This window comes from Pogoniulus pusillus, chromosome 3 (genome assembly GCF_015220805.1).
Source record: "Pogoniulus pusillus isolate bPogPus1 chromosome 3, bPogPus1.pri, whole genome shotgun sequence".
NCBI lineage: Eukaryota > Metazoa > Chordata > Aves > Piciformes > Lybiidae > Pogoniulus > Pogoniulus pusillus.
The window spans coordinates 6,122,627-6,143,413 of record NC_087266.1 but is presented as its reverse complement, the minus strand read 5'-3'; the positions used below and the strand labels follow the sequence as shown (position 1 = coordinate 6,143,413).

At 44.4% G+C, this 20,787-nt stretch overlaps 1 protein-coding gene across 24 annotated transcripts in view; it reads right to left on the bottom strand.

Annotated features, from left to right (window-relative positions):
* Positions 1 to 20,787, bottom strand: part of DLG2 (discs large MAGUK scaffold protein 2) — a 1,415,634-nt gene that overhangs the window by 414,949 nt on the left and 979,898 nt on the right. For 23 of the 24 annotated variants that reach the window (XM_064169211.1, XM_064169239.1, XM_064169248.1 and 20 more), the window contains one exon: positions 4,343 to 4,512. In XM_064169211.1, coding sequence (XP_064025281.1) covers positions 4,343 to 4,512 — 170 coding nt within the window. Of the gene's footprint in view, positions 1 to 4,342; positions 4,513 to 17,976; positions 18,475 to 20,787 lie in introns of those variants that run through there. The other variant, XM_064169391.1, reaches the window with a different exon arrangement.

Genomic DNA, 20,787 nt, shown 5'->3' with positions numbered 1-20,787 from the left:
GAGTGATTGGCATTGGAATGGGCTGCCCAGGGAGGTGGTGGAGTTGGTGTCCGTGGAGGTGTTGGAGCAAAGCCTGGCTGAGGCACTTAGTGCCATGGTCTAGTTGATTGGCTACGGCTGGGTGATAGATTGAACTGGATGATGTTGGAGGTCTCTTCCAACCTGGTTGATTTTATCATTCTATGTCTCCACACAGACCAAGAGAAGCATATCACTTAAGGACAGGATTTTCTGTAGTGTCCAAAATCCTACTGATTTTCAAGATGAAAGCTCCATTATCTGCCCTTCCTCTGTTACAGCCCTCAGCTACTGCAAAGACCTGGCTGCTGAAACCTGCAGTGTCCTGAGAGTGACTGTAACACAACACCTGCTGTTTACTACTAAACACTATGCGAAGCCAAACAGTGAATCACTTAAAGTGAGTGTCTGCCTGTAGAGATGTACAATATGCATACAAAAGACAGTCTCCCAAGCACGAAAAAGAGAGCAATATGCTGCAATGATCACAGAAGCTACCTTCAAGCCAGAGACTGCAGACAAACAAATACTATCAATCAGGAGTAGTTCTGTGTAAAACCCTGGTTTTTTTCTATTATGCAACTCATTTGTGTCTTTGTTTACCTCCTTTCCCAAAAAGTCAAGATGAAGTGTCACACAGGATGCTAGGACTGCTGTTTCTGTAAAGCAGCAGGAACGACTGCAAGCAGATCTGCATTCAGAAGGGACCATTTGGAAGCACTTGGTCTTCTCCTTGTCATATGCCCAAAGCCATTCACAGTCATAGATTGCATTGGGTTGGAAGGACTCTCAAAGGTCATCCTGTCCAACTTCCATGCAGTCAGAAGGGACACCTCTAACTAAATCAGGCTGCCCAGGGCCACACTGAGTCCAATCTCAAATGTCTCCAGAGACAGGGCCTCAGCCACATCTTTAGGCAACTGTTTCTGTATTTTACCACTCTTATTTTAAAGAACTTCCTCTCTGTTTCCGACCTAAATCTACCCTGCTAATGTTTAAAACCATTGTCATCATTCTAAGCTACAAGCCCTTTTAAACCTTCTTTCCTCAGCCTTCCCATAGATTCCCTTCAGAGCCTGAAATGCAATTCCACAGCCTCCCTAGAGGCTTTTCTCCAGGCTGAGCAGACTCAATTCTCTCAGCCTGTCTTCATAGGAGAGGTGCTCCAGCCCTATGATCATCTTTGTGTCCCTCCTCTGGACCTGCTCCAGCAGATCTGCATTTCTTTTGTGTTGGAAGGCCCACAGTTGGACACAGTACTGCAGGTGAGTTCTCACCAGAGCAGAGAGGTAGAATCACCTCTTTGTCACTTTACAATACATATTTCACTTATTATGCTCAAAATAGATTTGCAAAGTTAACCTATGTCTTTTATATGATAGGTTGCTAGCTAGAAAATCAACACCCATTAAAACCAAAATAATCTAACCTCTGTGAAGTCATAGCTTGTAACAGCTCTCATCCTGAATACTTCAGATGAGTTAAAATAATATTTATATTAAAAGCCTTGCAAATTTCCTTCCTTATCACCCTCAAGTGCTGAAAGATATGATCTGCTACACATAGACAGGCAGGCTAGTGATCTCCAAGCTGACACGGTACTGGGGAAGCTGAGACTTGCTTTCATGTGGTAAATTCTCAACACATCTAGGAATGAACTCCATGGGTACTGAGTTATACACTGACAGACAAAGATATTTACTATTGCAAATTTAGTATGGAACAGCCTTCTTGTCTAAAATGGATTCACTTTCTTTATTCACTTTGTGAGTAGGAAGTAAAGAACGAAGGAACCATCATGGTGATTGAATTTAAGGTCCTGCTCTGGACATTACAACATCCCATTTCACCCTGGGAAGTGGAAAACACTTTACATAGGCTTACTGAGGTGCTCTTGCCCTGCAGAGTAACGGTGTGAAAAGGCAGTTCACAGATAAATCACCTGAACTATGAATAGCTAAACATCACATCAGTAACTAGCACTGGAACGTAGAGCAACGATTCACAGGTTTTACTCTCAACTTCTGCCTGAATTTGCTGCCTCTCACCAGATAATTTATGTTTTATGGAAGATTTTGCAAAACTGAAAGGATGGCAGCCCTGGAGATTCAATCTAGAACCTATTTTTTCATTCTGCTGTTTTGATCTATGGAATAAAGCATAAAAAGATATGTTTGCTGATTGCCCAGCACCTTTTTTAAAATTCAAGTATCCATCTCACTTATTTCTGTAATACTGAAGTGAAAATTTAACAAAAAAAATCATCTTAACAATAAAATTCACCATTTGCAGCTCACAACTGTAGCAAACTTTATCTAAGAATATAGCAACAGAATAATGTTTGCAGTGAAACTTGTTGTAAAAGACTCTTTTAGTTATCTATGAGAGGCGTCCCTACCCATGGCAGGGAGGTTGGAGTAGATGATCTTTTTCCAACCTCAGCCATTTTAGGATGCTATTTTATGAGAACAAATGTAAAACGAAATCATTCCAGGCATTGAATCAAAACAAACATGATGGAAAAACGTTTCAGATAATGATTGCCTCTCTTGTCTTTTCCCACAATGCAGCAAAAAAATCGGTCATGGTGAGTAATTTTTACTGTTTCATCACAATCTGAAAGGATACATTGATTTTATTTTCTTTAGCCCTAGGTTACTCAAAATGACTATCACACCACACATTTAGTTTAATTCCAAAGCTTTAAAACCGCTGCTGCCTACACTACTATTCTGAGTTCATACACGTACAAAATCTCATTAGAGATGCTTTTCTATTAGGAAGTCAATTTAGCATTGTAATTGGCCACAAGAATCCAGACTTTGGGGGGTTTACTCTCAGATGCATGTTTAAATATATCTTACTGCTTGCCAAGAGCAGAGCACGGTGAATACACTGCTGTGTCAAATACCCATGGTCCACATAGAAGAGGTATAGTGCAATACTGAAAACACTGTATGATCTTTGCTTACTCTAAGTGGATAATCTGGACAACTTCACATGGATTTGGAACAAATATACTCTGTTACTGGCATAAAAAACAATGTAGAAGCAAACTGTCAAGACATGAGATATAGGGGAACTTCTGAAAAAGCTACAGGTTACCTACTGTAGATAAACCAGGTAGAATAATCTCACATATAACATGTGTTAACTACAGGTTGGTTACTCACTGTAGATAAATCAGGTAGAATAATCTCATATGTGGCATAAATTAACTACAGGTTACCCACTGTAGATAAACCAGGTAGAATAATCTCATATGTGGCATAAATTAACTACAGGTCACCCACTGTAGATAAACCAGGTGGAATAATCTCATATGTGACGTGTGTTAACTACAGGTTACTCACTGTAGATAAAGCAGGTAGAATAATCTCATATATGATATGTGTTAACTACAGGTTACTCACTGTAGATAAAGCAGGTAGAATAACCTCAGATGTGTCACACAAATTTCATATTAATGTCATTAATTCAAGACTTGCTTATAAAGCAATTAATATGGAGCTAAAAATCTACTGCTGCTCATTCTATTCACAAGGACTTTGAAAAGATCTCATTAGCTATGAATCAAAGTACATTATCCAGAGGGAAATTTCAGGCTAGACAAATGATAAAATGAAATTTGTTAAAAATAAAGACTTCTGCAAGTAAAAACATTGTGCAAAAGGAACAGGGAAAATATAACAATCACAATTCATACTACTTCTTCTAGAAAGGAAATTGGTCTTTTTTGTTCTATAACCAGAATGTTCTACTGTAAATGATAAAGCTGATCTAGACTAGTGAAGGCATCATGCTAGATTTCCATGTAAATTTGATGATGGATAAAATTCTCCTATGTCTCTGGGTGTGTTTGTGTTCTTGTCTTACTCCAAAGATAACTGTAGAAGAAACTATTAACATGAAAGTAGAAAGGATTAAGTTGAATAATCATAAAGCCTCTGAAAAAAAAAGGAAAAATCAGAAACTACATTCAGCAACATCTTAAATGAAAGTCAAATGTCCCAGTAGAGAAGCTTTAGAGGAAACATTTGCTGTCAATGTAAAGCACAATATCCCTGCATTGTGCACTTCTTCAACAGGCAGCAAGCCATTTCTAGAGTAAGCATCAAACAAAACTAACCACAACTCCTTGAATTCCCTTATATTTCAGAAAGAGACACGCAGCCACGAATTCCAAGTTCTCCTAGCTTAAATTACCTGCATTTCAGTGTTTGACAGATGAACCAGTTAAATCAATAAAGTCCAATGTCAAGCGAGCTACAAGAGAGGTGAAGCATCATGCTTAAAATGGATGTACTTTCAGTTTCACATTTACCTTTAGGTCCTTTGAACAACTTGATCTCCACCACGGTCTCCAGAATAGGTCTCCTTCTACGAACATACAATCGTACTATGGATCCAGCCTCCTTTAGGGCCTCCACGGCTTTGCTGTGTGAGACTTCTGACACGTCGACCTCATTCACACGCAAGATGCAATCGTTGACCCTATGAGACAAAACATGAATACTAAATGCTTCAGCTGGGATTTGAGACCAAAGAGAGTTCAGAGAATCACAGAACCAGTCAGGGTGGGAAGGGACCACAAGGATCATCTAGTTACAACTCCCCTGCCATGGGCAGGGACACCCTACCCTAGATCAGGCTGGCCACAGCCTCATCCAGCCTGGATTTAAACACCTCCAGGGATGAGGCCTCAACCACCTCCCCGGGCAACCCGTTCCAGGGTCTTAGAGATTTGTCAGTAGTGCTGTAAAATGAAGATCATTTCATGGGGAAGTCTGTCAGATAACACATTTAATGTGATATGTTTCATCAGCAATGAGACAGTAACAAAGCACTTAGCCCCTCCAAAAGGCGTAACAGATTCAAACTGAAGTCTACGTAATCACCCACACCTACCATCCTTCTTCAAGTGTTGGGTCCACTAGAGTAATATAAAGTAGTAATCACAGTATCATAAATCAACCAGGCTGAAAAAGACCTTCAGGATCATCCAGTCCAACCTAGCACCCAGCCCTAGCCAGTCAACTAGATCATGGCACTAAGTGCCTCAGCCAGGCTTTTCTTCAACACCTCCAGGGACGGTGACTCCATCACCTCCCTGGGCAGCTCATTCCAATGCCAATATCTCTCTCAGCCAAGAACTTCCTCCTAACATCCAGCCTGTACTTTCCCCAGCACAACTTGAGACTGTGTCCCCTTGTTCTGTTGCTGCTTGCCTGAGAGAAGAGGTCATCCACCACCTGGCCACAATACCCCTTCAGGTAGTTGTAGACAGTAATAAGATCACCCCTGAGCCTCCTCTTCTCCAGGCTGCACACCCCCAGTTCCCTCAGCCTCTCCTCATAGGGTTTGTGCTCCAGGCCCCTCACCAGCTTTGTTGCCCTTCCCTGGATACGTTCCAGCATCTCAACATCTCTCTTGAATTGAGGGGCCCAGAACTGGACACAGGACTCAAGATGTGGCCTGACCAGTGCTGAGTACAGGGGAAGGATAACCTCCCTTGTCCTACTGGCCACAATGTTCCTGATCCAGGCCAGGATGCCATTGGCTCTCTGGGCCACCTGGGCACACTGCTGGCTCATCTTCAGCCTACTATTTGTGCTATGTGAAACGCTTTCCAGCTACGAAGGACCCTTGTTCTTAAAATAGACACATGCTATAATCATGTCAAGACACAACTTACACAGGAATTATGAGGAAGATTTTACTTTTAAGGGGAAGGTGAGTGGGACAGACATTTGCCAAAAGTTATTGCAATCTTTAAAGCAAATAAGGGCTTGGTTGAGAGAAGAAATACTGCTCTTTGAAAGCTTGTTCACAATTTGTTCTAAACCAGACTATCTTCATCTGTTTCATGCTTACTGTTTTCAAGAAACTATGCAGACATCCTTGGAAAGCTACTAACTGCTTCAGCCAAGTTGTAAGTAAACAAGACAAGTATAATCCTCAGGCACCTATTAGAAATATAGTAGGTGACAACTGGTAAGCATCATTCTGTTCACTTCTACTGTGCAATATGGTGCTCTGAAGAGAAATACAAAGTAGTCTAATACAGCAGCAAAGAGCCCCAGAAGACCAAATGGTCCTGCCATGGCACATTAAGAGTACTTGCAGCTTCATCAGGAGGTTGTGGGAAACAACAAGCTCCTAGCAAAGCTAGCAGCTTGTGGCTTAGACAGATTCACTCTGATTTGGGTCAACAACTGGCTGGAAGGCAGAGCCCAGAGAGTGGTGGTGAATGGCTCCACATCCAGTTGGCAGCAGTCACTAGTGGTGTGCCCCAGGGATCAGTGCTGGGCCCAATCCTGTTCAATATCTTTATTGATGATCTGGACCAGGAGATCGAGTCCAACATGAGTAAGTTTGCAGATGACACCAAGCTAGGAGCAGGTGGGGAGCTGCTGGAGGGTAGGAGAGCCCTGCAGAGGCAGTTTGACAGGCCAATTGGTCTAGTTCACTAGATAGGGCTGGGTGCTAGGTTGGACTGGATGATCTTGAAGGTCTCTTCCAATCTGGTTGATTCTATGAACTATGGACTCAAGGATAGCATCCTGACACTAAAAACTACAGTAATCTATGGATCTTAGTTATTGTCCAGATGCTTCCACACTAATTGGCAGCCTATATGGAACAGCCTTGCTTCTCACTAATAGTTACCAGAATGCCTACATTATTAGATTATTTCCAAAGCAGATCTATTTTGTTTGCTTAGTTGCCTTCCTAGAAGCAGCAGGAGTAGGGAGGTGATTGTGCCCTTGTACTTGGCTCTGGTGAGGCCACACCTTGAATACTGTGTTCAGTTTTGGGCATATCATTATAAGAATGATGTGGAGGTGCTGGAACGACTGCAGAGGAGGGCAATAAAGCTGGGGAAGGGCCTGGAGAATAAATATTATGAGGAGCAATGGAAGGAGCAATGGAAGTGGATGTTTGATTTGAAAAAGAGAGGGTTGAAGGCAAACTTCATCGCTGTCTAAAACTACCTGAAAGGATGTTGTGATGAGGTTGGTGCTGGTCTCTTCTCACAGGTAAACAGTGATAGGACAAGAGGGAATGGCCTCAAACTGTGACTGGGTAGGTTTAGAGTAGATATTAGGGGAAAAAAAAATCACAGGAAGAGTGGTCAGTCATTGGAATAGGCTGCCCAGGGAGGTGATTCAGTCACCAACCCAAGATGTATTTAAAAGCTTTTGGATGTGGTGCTTGCAGAGCAGGGTTATGGGTTGGACTTGGTGATCCTGGTCTTTTCCAACCAGATGTTTCTGTAATCCTGTAATATGGACTGTAACATTTCTTAAGTCTAATGCTAGAAATAGAGACAAAAGTATTGTTATTAAGGGGGAATCAGTTCAAAGCTATGGAATATTTGGGATCGACATATACCTCCATATATCAGTGTCAAACTAGCAGGTAGGCAAGAAGAGCAAAGGAGAGAAGCACTGAAGTTTCACTTTGCTTCTTTGTTCCTGTGATGTCTCATCTTTTTAGCCCAAGTTTCCCTGTACAAGGGTTGATGCTTTCTGTCTTCCAGAAGTCATAACAACACAGGTGACAAGCTGAGAGGACTAATTATTACCTTTTCTTCAAGAGATCAGTGAATAATAACATCTAGATATTATCTGACTCTAGGAGAAACACTTCAGACTTAACCTTTATTTAGGGACAATGAATCTCTCCCACTATTTTTTTAATTCTATACTTACCCTTCCTATCTCATAGTGAATATAATCTGTAGCAGAGGGGTAAAAGTTATCGGCACCAGCTCAAAGAATTTCTTTCCAAGACGAATAGATCTTATTTTGCTAAATGTCAGCCAAGAATTCAGAACAAAGGACTTCAAATTTACTCCAGCAGTTTTCAGATCTGCCTTTCAAATTACAGAATACAGAGCTAAACCTAAATGCCAATAATACATATAAACCACAGAGTATACAGGTTCCTTGGGTATAATGATCCTTAGATACATGATCCAATTTCAGTAGCAAGTTCACATATGCCCTCAGGCCCTATTCTGACAGTGTAAGGCTGTGTAAAACTACTATGCCTCTTTTAAAAATAGATAAAATTCAACAGTAGAGAAAAATTCTGAGTATTTCTGGAAGATAGAGAGGATCTAGTGCTTATGAAAATTGTCCAGTCAAGGTACCAGCCAATCCCAACTCCAAATTTGACACTTTGGTGATTTTTAATGAAACTCCAAATCATAGAATCATAGAATCAACCAGGTTGGAAGAGACCTCCAAGATCATTCAGTCCAACCTAGCACCCAGCCCTAGCCAAGCAACTAGACCATGGCACTAAGTGCCTCAGCCAGGCTTTTCTTCAACACCTCCAGGGACAGCGACTCCACCACCTCCCTGGGCAGCCCATTCCAATGCCAATCACTCTCTCTGGGAAGAACTTCCTCCTAACATCCAGCCTAGACCTTCCCCAGCACAACTTGAGAATCTCACAGAATGGTCACTGACAGAAAATGATACCTGATAAATGAAATCTTAGAAGTGATTTTGGTTTAAACACATATGCAAATATTGGTGCAATAAAAGAGTAATCCACCTGCACATAACACTATTCTGCTCTCATCAGATCCCACATGGAGTCCTGTGTGTGCAGTTCTAGAGTCCCCAGTACAAGAAGGACATGGAACTGTTAGACTGAGTACAGAGGAGGCCACGAAGATGCTCAGAGGGCTGCGGCACCTCTGCTATGAGGACAGGCTATGAGAGTTGGGGCTCTTCAGCCTGGAGAAGAGAAGGCTTCGAGGAGACCTTATCGTGGCCTTCCAGTATCTGAAGGGGGCCTACAGGAAGGCTGGGGAGGGACTATTTACAGGCTCTTGTAATGACAGGATGAGGGGTAATGGGTTTAAACTGGCAGAGGGGAAATTCAAAGTAGATGTTAGGAGGAAGTTCTTTCCAGTGAGGGTGGTGAGACACTGGCACAGGTTGCGCCGGGAGGTTGTGGCTGCTCTCTCCCTGGAGGTGTTCAAGGCCAGTGTGGATGAGGCCTTGAGCAACCTGTTCTAGTGTGAGGTGTCCCTGCCTATGGTGGGGGGGTTGGAGCTGGATGATCCTTGATGTCCTTTCCAACTTAAACCATTCTATGCTTATTTGAAATGGGAAATCTGACCTACAGTTCTAGTGAGAGCAGGATTGTCTTTGGTTCTGAGGAAAGTAGGTAAGAGCTAAACTCATAATGTTTCATTTAGGAGAGAAAAAAAATAAAAAGAAAGACAAAAAATCCTTCAATCATCTCAATTGTTTAAGAAATGGCATTAATCTATTATACTTAGATAAAGTGAAAATAAAACACAATCTTTTGCCCCAAAATGCTGGCCTGGTCCCACCCTGACTCTTCTTGTGCAACCTTGAGCAGGTCACTTTTTTTTTATCATAATTTCCAAACAGAGGATTAAAGCTCTACCTGCTCTCACTTCCTTTATCTCACATTCACAGTGTAAATAAACTTTCCAAAGAAGAGCCTTCTTGGCTCATCTCATGCAGAGACCAACCCTCAGTGCAGCCTCTAGGCATAATCAGCATAACTAACAGGGAGGTGGTGGAGGCACCGTCCCTGGAGGTCTTCAAGAAAAGACTCGATTAGGCACTTAGTGCCATGGTCTAGCTGACTGGCTAGGGCTGGGTGCTAGGTTGGACTGGATGATCTTGGAGGTCTCTTCCAACCTGGTTGATTCTATGATAACCAACAAAAGCAGCTCCCTACCTTGTCCTGGTTGCATCCACCCTTGTAACCGATCTTCAGAAGTAAGAGATGAAGGGCAAACACTTCCACCACGCACAAAGGTTGTGCTCTGTGCGTGTTTGTGTATGCAAAAGCAGGAATTAAACTCTTGCATGGCATTCCTGCAAGTAAATACACCCAAACAGATCTTTTCTCCACCTGCACTGGCAAACCTGTTTTGGTGCATTGGCCGTCAGGAGCCTGGGGGCTGGAGCAGAGCTGCGCTAACAAGTCTTGCCAAAAAGTGAGGTGTGCTTATTTAAGTCTACTGCCATGCTTGTGCAGCCTCAAAATTCAGACCAGCAACTGAAATGATTTTCATCCCACTGACTGAAATAAAAGCACTCTTAAGATTTTTTTTTTAATATATGAATAGATCTTGCTACAACATAATGGAAACTCCGTCCTTCAGCCTACTACCAGCCTTCAGCCCACAGCTGTCACTATAAGGGTTTGAAGAGTGACCCGAAATCATGCTAGTTACCCTTCCTGTTCTCTCCTTTGAAGTTGTGCAGTGGTTTTTTTATGTAGAAAAGAGCTATCTATTTTTCCAAGCGAAAGGCAACCTCCAGTGCTCCTGATTAAATGTGCCAAAGAAGCCAAGCACAAAAAGTCTGCACATGCAGATCCAGCTCATTCCCTCTGGATCCATGTAGTATCTCAGTCATTTTTCTGACTCCTACATCCAAGTCCCACTAGTACAAAGTCCTAGTCCTTGTCCCCCCAGAGACTTGCAGGAGAAAGCAAAAACACCAAAGGAAAATCTTCCTTTGTATACCACGAATCCAGTGACGGTTTAGGAGGTAAAAAATGCGGATCACATCCAGAAGGGCTTACGTTAACAGCAGTGTGACTTCTAGGTGTGCTATCAGAGCTTTATTTCCCTTCCAGAACAGAGGCTGGAACCCAAATTATCAAACAATAATTCAGATTTCAGAAACCACTTCTGAAATTCAGAATGTGCTATTGCCTGAAATGAGTGTGTGTTTCCACATCCTATTAATGACATGACTTTGCTGAGACCTGGCATACAACCAGCACAGCTACGTAACTGTCCTAAGAGATTTACTTTTATTGTCCTTCACTTGTTTTAGTTACTCCTGGATTTTATTTAAAACAGCAACCACCTTAACAAAATGTCAATGTGTTAAAGGGTCTGCATAAATGTCACTGAATCTAAACCATAAGAGATTGGACTTGATGATCTTGAAGGTCTTTTCCAATCTAAGAAATTCTGTGATTCTGTGACTGGTAACAATATCAGCAAAAATATTTTCAGAGCACACAAAGCACTTCTTCAGACCCCTCTCTCCCTAGGACTCATTTATGACTCTAAATTTCTATTTTGGAAGTCAGAAACAGACAGCATACTGCACTATATAATTAGCAATGGAAAAGTCCCTGTAGCCTTTAGACTGCAAGAAGAAGATGTATTTAGAAGCTTGAATACATTCCTATTCACACAGTTTCAATAGAGGACACATCAGCATTTGCCTTTTGAAATTTAATTTCATTTTGTCTCTACAACTCTTATACTCAGCTGCAAGACTTCACACTCCAGGCACAAACTTGACTTAAAAGCAGTTTAGCTGTTGTTTAAAATACCTTGGTTCATTTCTGTGTTCTAGCCTAGTTCAGAGAAACCGCTGGCCAAGACTGAGGCTCTCCTTCATTTAACCTTCCTTCTCCTTCATTCCCCTGTACTCAACACTGGTCAGGCCACACCTTGAGTCCTGTGTCCAGTTCTGGGCTCCTCAATTCAAGAGAGATGTTGAGATACTGGAACATGTCCAGAGAAGGGCACCAAAGCTAGTGAGAGGCCTGGAGCACAGCCCTGTGAGGAGAGGCTGAGGGAGCTGGGGGTGCTTGGACTGGAGAAGAGGAGGCTCAGGGGTGACCTCATTGCTGTCTACAACTCCCTGAAGGGAGGCTGCAGCCAGGTGGGGTTGGTCTCTTCTGCCAGGCAACCAGCAACAGAACAAGGGGACACAGTCTCAAGTTGTGCCAGGAAGGTCTAGGCTGGATCTTAGGCGGAAGTTCTTGCTAGAGAGAGTGATTGGCATTGGAATGGGCTGCCCAGGGAGGTGGTGGAGTCACTATCCATGGAGGTGTTGAAGAAAATCCTGGATGAGGCACTTAGTGCCATGGTCTAGTTGACTGGTTGGACTGGATGATGTTGGAGGTCTCTTCCAACCTGTCTGATTCTATGATTCTAACCCCTTATACCACCCTGAACAGATCCTTTTAGGCACTGTGACTTTATCACAGGGGTTCTGTTTTTTTGAAAGTATTTATGTATATCTCATGGTTGAATATATCCACCAAGCTAATAGCTAGAATCCAAGGGAGTCTGACCCCAAACACAGCTTATATTAGATCAAATTGGCAGTGAAATCCCATGCAGAGATATCCAAGCTAGCTCAGACACTGACAGAGAACATCTAGGGTGGAAATTCACCTGGGTCGATATTTCCCACATGTCTACAGCCAATTACCATTGGTAAAAGCCATATTAATGCAGCTCTGAAATGTTGAGCTTATTTAGTGTTACCTTGAGTTCCTGCACAACCTGCCATGCAGTGATTGATTTCAAGAGGGGGCCTATTACTGGCTACCAACAGGAATAAAAATAGAAGAGAGAAAAGAACAGACATAACCTTGTAGTGCAAAACCTTCTGCTATAGATTTAAATCAGAGAACTGTGGTTCCTGCCAGCAGGATTGCTGCTGAGACACAAGTCTCAGAAAGGCAAGACAGCCACCAATGAGGTTTGCAGCACAGCCACCTAGATGAACCTCACTGACCACATCCCTGCTGAGGGTCAGGCAGATCACCCAGAAAGCAAGGCCTTTGCTTAGTGGAAACACTACTTTCCCTGCTGCCTGAGCAATCACGCTGTAGGGAAGATCGGAGTTAAAATGTGCAGAGTAAGCTGTTTGCTCACCTCAAAAGCAAAAGCTACATGAAGTGATAATCCAGACCAAGGGTGCATCTAGCCTGATGTTTCTTTCCAGCAGTGACCGTTACCAGACGGTAAAGGAAAAGTGTTAACAAAATACCCCAGAATACTTTCTCAGCTGCTGCTGACTGAACTGTCTCAAGTCAGACACTTTATTTGTTCCCAATTTAATAATCTTGGATAGATTCTTCCTCCACAAATTTGCCTAACTGCTTTCAAAATCCATATAAAGTATATTCTGCCAACGAATTCCACAGCTTTGCTACAAGTTAAATAAAGATCTCCTCATGGATATTTCAACCTGATGGTTGCAAGTTTCATTTAAACACCCCAAATCCTTTCACTAGAGGCAAAAGCCACATTGCTCCCTGGTTATTCTGTTTCTCTCTTGTAGCTAGGAAACAGGATATATCTCTTGTATCTAGCAACTCAAGTTCCATCATCATAAAAAAGAGCCCTGCTAGATGAACTCTTCCAGCCAAAGGCATAGAGCTGAACTACTGATAGCACTAATTCAATTTCAGGGATGGAAACATCACCACCCTTCTTTCTATTTATCTGAATGCCTCTTGGCTGTACCACTTACAGATTTGTAACTGAACTCTGGGGGGAAAAAAAAGGCATTTCAGATCAAAGTTGATTTTATTACTTTTTTCCCTGACAAAATCAACATTTTTTAAGGCCAAATAAATTTTCCAGTCAAGCAAATAAATATATTTCATTCTAATATGCCCTATATCAAAACAGAATTTAATACAGTAAAATAATGTTAGGTAGTTGGGGAAACAAAAACCCAAAACAACAATATGTTGCCCTGTTATCCAAAATAATGTCTTAGAAAAAAACACTTCATCCCCTGCTTCCATCCCTTAAGTTGTTGCACTTTGTATAGTGTAATGCACTTAAATTGCAGTCAGAATTTCCCATTAGTCAGGAAAGCATCTTCAATCACAAGACTGGAAAGAAATTCTGCTTTTTGCTTTGACTTGACAAAACATCTAAAGATATTACAGAAATTTGAAGCACAAAAAAAACCCCAAACTACTGCAGTTGCGTGGAAGATTGACACTGGGGCAGTGCTCAGGACAGCTACAGAGAGGAGGCCCTGATCCACAACCGACCTGGCTCTCAAAACAGAAAGTTGACTGCAAGGATGCTCTGGCCCAATGAACATTTGCTTGTCTTTAAAGAAGTTAAACAACTTTAGAAGGCAACAATAAAATACATTGATTTCATAGCCACTCTACACTTTACATTAATGGCCTGATTACTACTCTGGAAGACATGGGCTTATTTTCATAGAATGACAGAATCAACCAGGTTGGAAGAGACCTCCAAGGTTGTCCAGTCCAACCTAGCACCCAGCCCTATCCAGTCAACTAGACCATGGCACTAAGTGCCTCAGCCAGGCTTTGCTTCAACACCTCCAGGAACACCAACTCCACCACCTCCCTGGGCAGCCCATTCCAATGCCAATCACTCTCTCTGCCAACAACTTCCTCCTAACATCCAGCCTAGACCTCCTCTGGCACAACTTGAGACTCTGTCCCCTTCTTCTGTTGCTGGTTGCCTGGCAGAAGAGACCAACCCCCACCTGGCTACAGCCTCCCTTCAGGTAGTTGTAGACAGCAATGAGTTCACCCCTGAGCCTCCTCTTCTCCAGTCTGCACACCCCCAGCTCCCTCAGCCTCTCCTCACAGGGCTGTGTTTCAGGCCCCTCACCAGCTTTGTCACCCTTCTCTAGACACTTTCCAGTATCTCAACATCTCTTTCCCCAAAGAGTGAAAAATAATGAATGTAGGTTTCCATTCAAAGGTGATCTGAAAGGTGATTTTGCCACTATTTTTGTGGCTAAAGGAACCCTGATTTACACTTTTCCCTTTGTCACTGAAAAGCAGTTTGAACCTCCAATCATGTCTGCTCAGCTTTAGCACAGTATTCTGAAGTAATTTTAGACCTGAAAGTTGCAGATAGCAAAATTTTATGCAGCGATGCAGGCGACACTTCATTGAGAAATGCACTCAGGGCAAGGCAGACTTAAAAAATAGCTTATTTAAATAATTACAAGTCAAATATAGACTCTATATAATTCAAAGATACTGCAAAAACTTTCCAAAATTTTCTACTGCCAAATGCATTAAGCATATTTGAAATTACTGACCTTGCACAAAACACTCGTTAAGCAGTTAACTTGATGCAAATTTTATCTGTAAGAGGGCCTCTGCACCAAAAAAAAATCAAAATTCATTCTAATCCCCAAAACAGTAATTTGACTTTAATATTATTGCAAGCTATAGCAAAGTTAAAGTTTCAAAACCTATGTGACTGTTCATTGTATGGTATTCATAGAATCAACCAGGTTGGAAGAGACCTCCAAGATCATCCAGTCCAACCTAGCACCCAGCCCTAGCCAATCAACCAGACCATGGCACTAAGTGCCTCAGCCAGGCTTTGCTTGAACACCTCCAGGGACAGTGACTCCACCACCTCCCTGGGCAGCCCATTCCAATGCCAATCACTCTCTCTGCCAACAACTTCCTCCTAATATCCAGCCTATACCTCCCCCGGCACAACTTGAGACTGTGTCCCCTTGTTCTATTGCTGCTTACCTGGGAGAAGAGGCCACCCCCCACCTGGCTACAAAATTTATTCATGAGAACCTCTTGCAACATAGTCAATCATATCTAGGACCTAAAAAGAGTGGTAAAATCCACACCAGCTCTGAGAGGCTGAGGTTGCTGGGGTTGTTTAGCCTGGAGAAGAGGAGGCTGCATACAACTCATTGCTGTCTACAACTACCTGAAGGGAGCCAGGTGGGGGTCAGTCTCTTCTGCCAGGCAACCAGCAACAGAACAAGGGGACACAGTCTCAGGTTGTGAGGTACGGGAGGGAGGCATAGGCTGGATGTTGGGAGCAAGTTCTTCACAGAGAGAGTGATTGGCATTGGAATGGGCTGCCCAGGGAGGTGGTGGAGTCGCCATCCCTGGAAGTGTTCAAGCAAAGCCTGGCTGAGGCACTTAGTGCCATGGTCTGGTTGCTTGGCTAGGGCTGGGTGCTAGGTTGGACTGGATGATCTTGGAGGTCTCTTCCAATCTGGTTGATTCTATGACTCTCTACATCCTCACTTTAAGACTGAAAAATCCTATACAATTAAAATTTCTCACATATCTACATGAAGGTTGATCCAATAACACTACCACCAAAAAAAAAGTTCCTTCTTTTCTCTCTGCTAAAATTCAGAGAGATTAAGGATGCTTCACAAACAAACTTAATGCAGACTGAGAAGCAAAACACCACTTGCTTTCAAGCTTACCAGAAGAGTCACATCTTACAAACACTTTGAAAATGGGAAGTAGTTATTAGCTAATGGCAGCTAATTTCACAGGGTGTAGCTATATGGGGTTGAGGGAGAAGTAGCTGACACCCATTCAGTTTCCACACAGACAAACTCAAACAAACTATTCAAGAAGCCACAGCTAAATGGATCTACAATAGGAGGACATTAATTTTTGCTTCTTTTCTTTCTTTTTTCCCCTCTTTTTTTTGCTATCTTTTCCCTCTTTATTCTTTCCCCCCACGCCTTCATCACAAACACTCTGAAAGCCAAATGACATCCTATTGCTGTATGTTGCTTTTGAAGGTATAGCTGTTCTAAATCATAGAATCATAGAATCAACCAGGTTGGAAGAGATCTCCAAGATCATCCAGTCCAACCTAGCACCCAGCCCTATCCAATCAACCAGACCATGGCACTAAGTGCCTCAGCCAGGCTTTTCTTGAAGACCCCCAGGGACGGTGCCTCCACCACCTCCCTGGGCAGCCCATTCCAATGGGAAATCACTCTCTCTGTGAAGAACTTCTTCCTAATATCCAGCCTATACCTACCCTGGCACAACTTGAGACTGTGTCCCCTTGTTCTATTACTGGTTACCTGGCAGAAGAGGCCACCCCCCACCTGGCTACAATGCCCCTTCAGGTAGTTGTAGACAGTAATAAGATCACCCCTGAGCCTCCTCTTCTGCAGGCTAAACAGCCCCAGCTCCCTCAACCTCTCCTCATAGGATTTGTGTTCCAGGCCCCTCACCAGCTTTGTTGCCCTTCTCTGGACATATTCCAGCAACTCAACATCCTTCTTGAATTGAGGGGCCCAGAACTGGACACAGCACTCAAGGTGTGGCCTGACCAGTGCTGAGTACAGGGGCAGAATAACCTCCCTTGTCCTACTGGCCACACTGTTCCTGATCCAGGCCAGGATGCCATTGGCTCTCTTGGCCACCTGGGCACACTGCTGCCTCATCTTCAGCTTACTATCTATCAGTACCCCCAGGTCCCTTTCCTCCTGGCTGCTCTCCAGCCACTCAGTCCCCAGCCTGTAGTGCTGCTTGGGGTTGTTGTGGCCAAAGTGCAGAACTTACTTTCTGTGACATCAAGCCTTCAGTTACTGCTTGGCTGGCACAGCTCAAAGCAAATGAGCTCTATTGCTAGGCAAACCACACCTATAGCAATTCCCTAGCGAGTTTAAGATCTGTCAGCTCACGCACTGCTCCTTTTTAAAATGCCTCTGCACACAATAAACTCCTCTTCCTGCAGCACAAGAAATCACAGCCTCTGCAAGCAGAGTCAGGGACTGTGTCACACAAACATATGGCCAAGTAAAGCTGCTGGGGTGGAGATGAGCCCTTCCCTTTGCTAGACACACTGGTATCAGAAGACAAGTCAAAGCAATTCTTCAACCATAAAAGACCATTTTTTACTTAGCAGACTTCAAGTTCCCACCTTAACTTACTGGGAATCAAGTATAACTTTACTAAAAGCACTAGATGTGAAACGGTGAAGAAGAGATACAAGAGGGAGTTGATTTAGGCCCAGTAGCTCCATCAGATAGAAGCCAGCAATGCCCAGGGAGCAACTGCTCAGCTAAGTAAGCCTGATGAAGCCAGGGTTTTGTTTAGAGGTTTGCATTTGTTTGCAAACTCATGACAGCGCGGGGAGAGCAGAGGAAGCAGACAGCTAAGTGCAGGCAAGAGAGCAGAGGGAGGGGAGAAGGAATGCAGAGGGTGGTCAGCTGCATGAGGAGGCCACTGGGGCTTGCAGGGGCTCCAGAAGGCTTCCCTGAAAAAGGCTTCTCCATCTTTCTGTATTAGCCTCTTTCACAAGTTCTGTGTTTTGTTCTGTGCCCCCTCCCAGCACTGTTTCTCCCTCTGCGTTTCTGATGGGGCTGGATCTCCGGCACGCTGTGCTCTTACCACATGTTGCCATTCCTCCGTCCGTTCTAAGCCCCCCGTTATGGCAGACTCTGCCTCTCGGCTCCTGCCGCTGCCACGCACGGGGCTCTCCGCCGGGAACTGCTCGCAGTCGCAAACGAGCGCAGCAACAGCCAGGTACATGCAGGCTGCCTCGGCAGCCCGCCTCGGTCTGGCAGGCGGTGGAGGCAGCAGCCTCTAATGGTGGCCGAAAGTATTCCTGTCTGCGCTTCAAAGCCAGAGGCCGAAGCGGGACAGCCGAGTGGCGAAGAAGGAGAAACAGGAGGCGCGGGTAGCTGTGGGGTGTTTGAAAGTAAGGTACTGGCATAAAGAAAGGGGAAAGAAAAGCAAAACCCTCCAAGTTCCCAGGTGAATGAAGGCACCAGGAAGCTGCAAAGCTCCTCCCAGCTGCGGGGCTGCTCTGCAGGTAGTGGAAGATGCCCCAGGCCAGGCGCCGTAGGTGTGGTAGAGGGCAGAGACTGCTTCGCAGCCCTGACCTTCCCCTCGCTGTAGCTGGCTCCAGTGCCGGGCAGGGGCTTTGAGGCCCAGAGGAGGAGCAGCTGCCGCGGCCCAGCCCTGGCGGGCCCTGCCTGGGGGAGGCCCAGGCCCTTGCTTGGGCCGGCGGTGGGCTCTACCTGCTAAATACACCCAACTACACGGCCGTGCTTCTCCCGCAGTACAAACCCTGTCTGCAGCTCATTCAGGTTTGTGCAGGAGAACCAGTTACAGCAGATAACCCAGAAGGCAAGTCCAGGTTGAGGCTTTTTACAAGCACTTTTCATCTGGGCTTCTCCAAGTGCTTTGCAAATATGAACTCGTTTAAACTTCACAGCAGCTCCTGTGAGGCAAAGATAATGATCGGGATCCCTGTTTTACAAACGGGGAAGCTTTAGCACCAAAGGAGGAAAGTGTTGCCACAGATCAAGCACGGCAAGTTGAGAACAAACCGAAGCGGTGCTGCCTCCCAGGCACTTGCACTAACAAGTTTCAAACCCTCCCTTCCGCTCCGGTGTGATTGAGAACAGCTACTCCAAACAGAGGTGTAGAAAACAAGCTCAGTGAGAAACTTCAGCAGCTTCTGAGCATCAGCACTCTTAGGCCTAGACACTTAAAAGCAGCTGCAAACTCTGAGCAGAATGCTAACAGGTAAGTAGGAAACACAAAACCAAACAAGCTTGCTTCTTGCAGTGCAGTTCAAAGCAGCAGGCAGGATTGGAGGTCTCTTCCAACCTGGTTGATTCTATGGTGTGATGTAAGCAACACATCCAAACAAAGCACTCATCTGTCTTGCAGTTCAGATATTAAAAGAATAGAATAGAATCTACCAGATTGGAAGAGACCTCCAAGATTCATCCAGTCCAACCTAGCACCCAGCCCTATCCAATCAACTAGACCATGGCACCGAGTGCCTCAGCCAGGCTTTTCTTGAAGACCTCAAGGGATGGTGCCTCCACCACCTCCCTGGGCAGCCCATTCCAATGCCAATCACTCTCTCTGCCAACAACTTCCTCCTAACATCCAGCCTAGACCTCCCCCACCACAACTTGAGACTGTGTCCCCTTGTTCTGTTGCTGGTTGCCTGGCAGAAGAGACCAACCCCCACCTGGCTACAGCCTCCCTTCAGGTAGTTGTAGACAGCACATGTGTGGCCATTTGAGCCACATTTCTAGCTCAGACATAAACCAAATTAGGAACAGAGAAACTTAGAAGTGGAAGAGTAGTGGAGTTTCTAAGCAGTGAGGTGAGCATTCTAGGGATAAGCCATAAAATGGCAACAATGGATAAGTTAATATAATTCAGCATCAAAAGCTTTAATTCTGGAAGCACAACTTGTATCTTCCCCTTTGCTACTTCTGCTGTGCCTGCTACTGTCTTCCCCTGCCAATGTTTTCGCTGATGCTTTTTGCTTGACCCCATCCCCATCTTCTCTAAGGTTACTATATCCTGTAATGGTTTATTCTGTCTAACAACCCCAAACAGCACTATGGGCGGGAGACAGAGTGACTGGAGAGCAGCCAGGAAGAAAGGGACCTGGGGGTACTGGTAGACAGTAGGCTGAAGATGAGGCAGCAGTGTGCCCAGGAGGCCAAGAGAGCCAATGGCATCCTGGCCTGGATCAGCAACAGTGTGGCCAGTAGGACAAGGGAGGTTATTCTTCCTTTGTACTCAACACTGGGCAGGCCACACCTTGAGTGCTGTGTCCAGTTCTGGGCTCCTCAATTCAAGAGAGATGCGGAGATACTGGAACGAGTCCATAAAAGGCCAACAAAGCTGGTGAGAGGCCTGGAACACAAATCCTATGAGGAGAGGCTGAAGGAGTGGGGGTGTTTAGCCTAGAGAAGAGGAGGCTCAAGGATGACCTCACTGCTGTCTACAACTACCTGAAAGGAGGCTGCAGCCAGGTGGGGGTTGGTCTCTTCTGCCAGGCAACCAGCAACAGAAGGGGACACAGTCTCAAGTTGTGCTGGGGGGGAAGTATAGGCTGGATGTTAGGAGGAAGTTCTTGCTAGAGAGAGTGATTGGCATTGGAATGGGCTGCCCAGGGAGGTGGTGGAGTCACCGTCCCTGGAGGTGTTCAGGAAAAGCCTGACTGAGGCACTTAGTGCCATGGTCTGGTTGATTGGACAGGGCTGGGTGCTAGGTTGGAGTGGCTGATCTTGGAGGTCTCTTCCAACCAGGTTAATGCTATGATTTAGTTTAAACTGTAAAAATACTATTTCATTTTTCTGACTTTCCAAATTCTGAGTTTTAATGGATCTCCTCTCTCTCTAAGCCATGTTTATAATAAATTACTGAGGGAGGGATCCGCTCTAA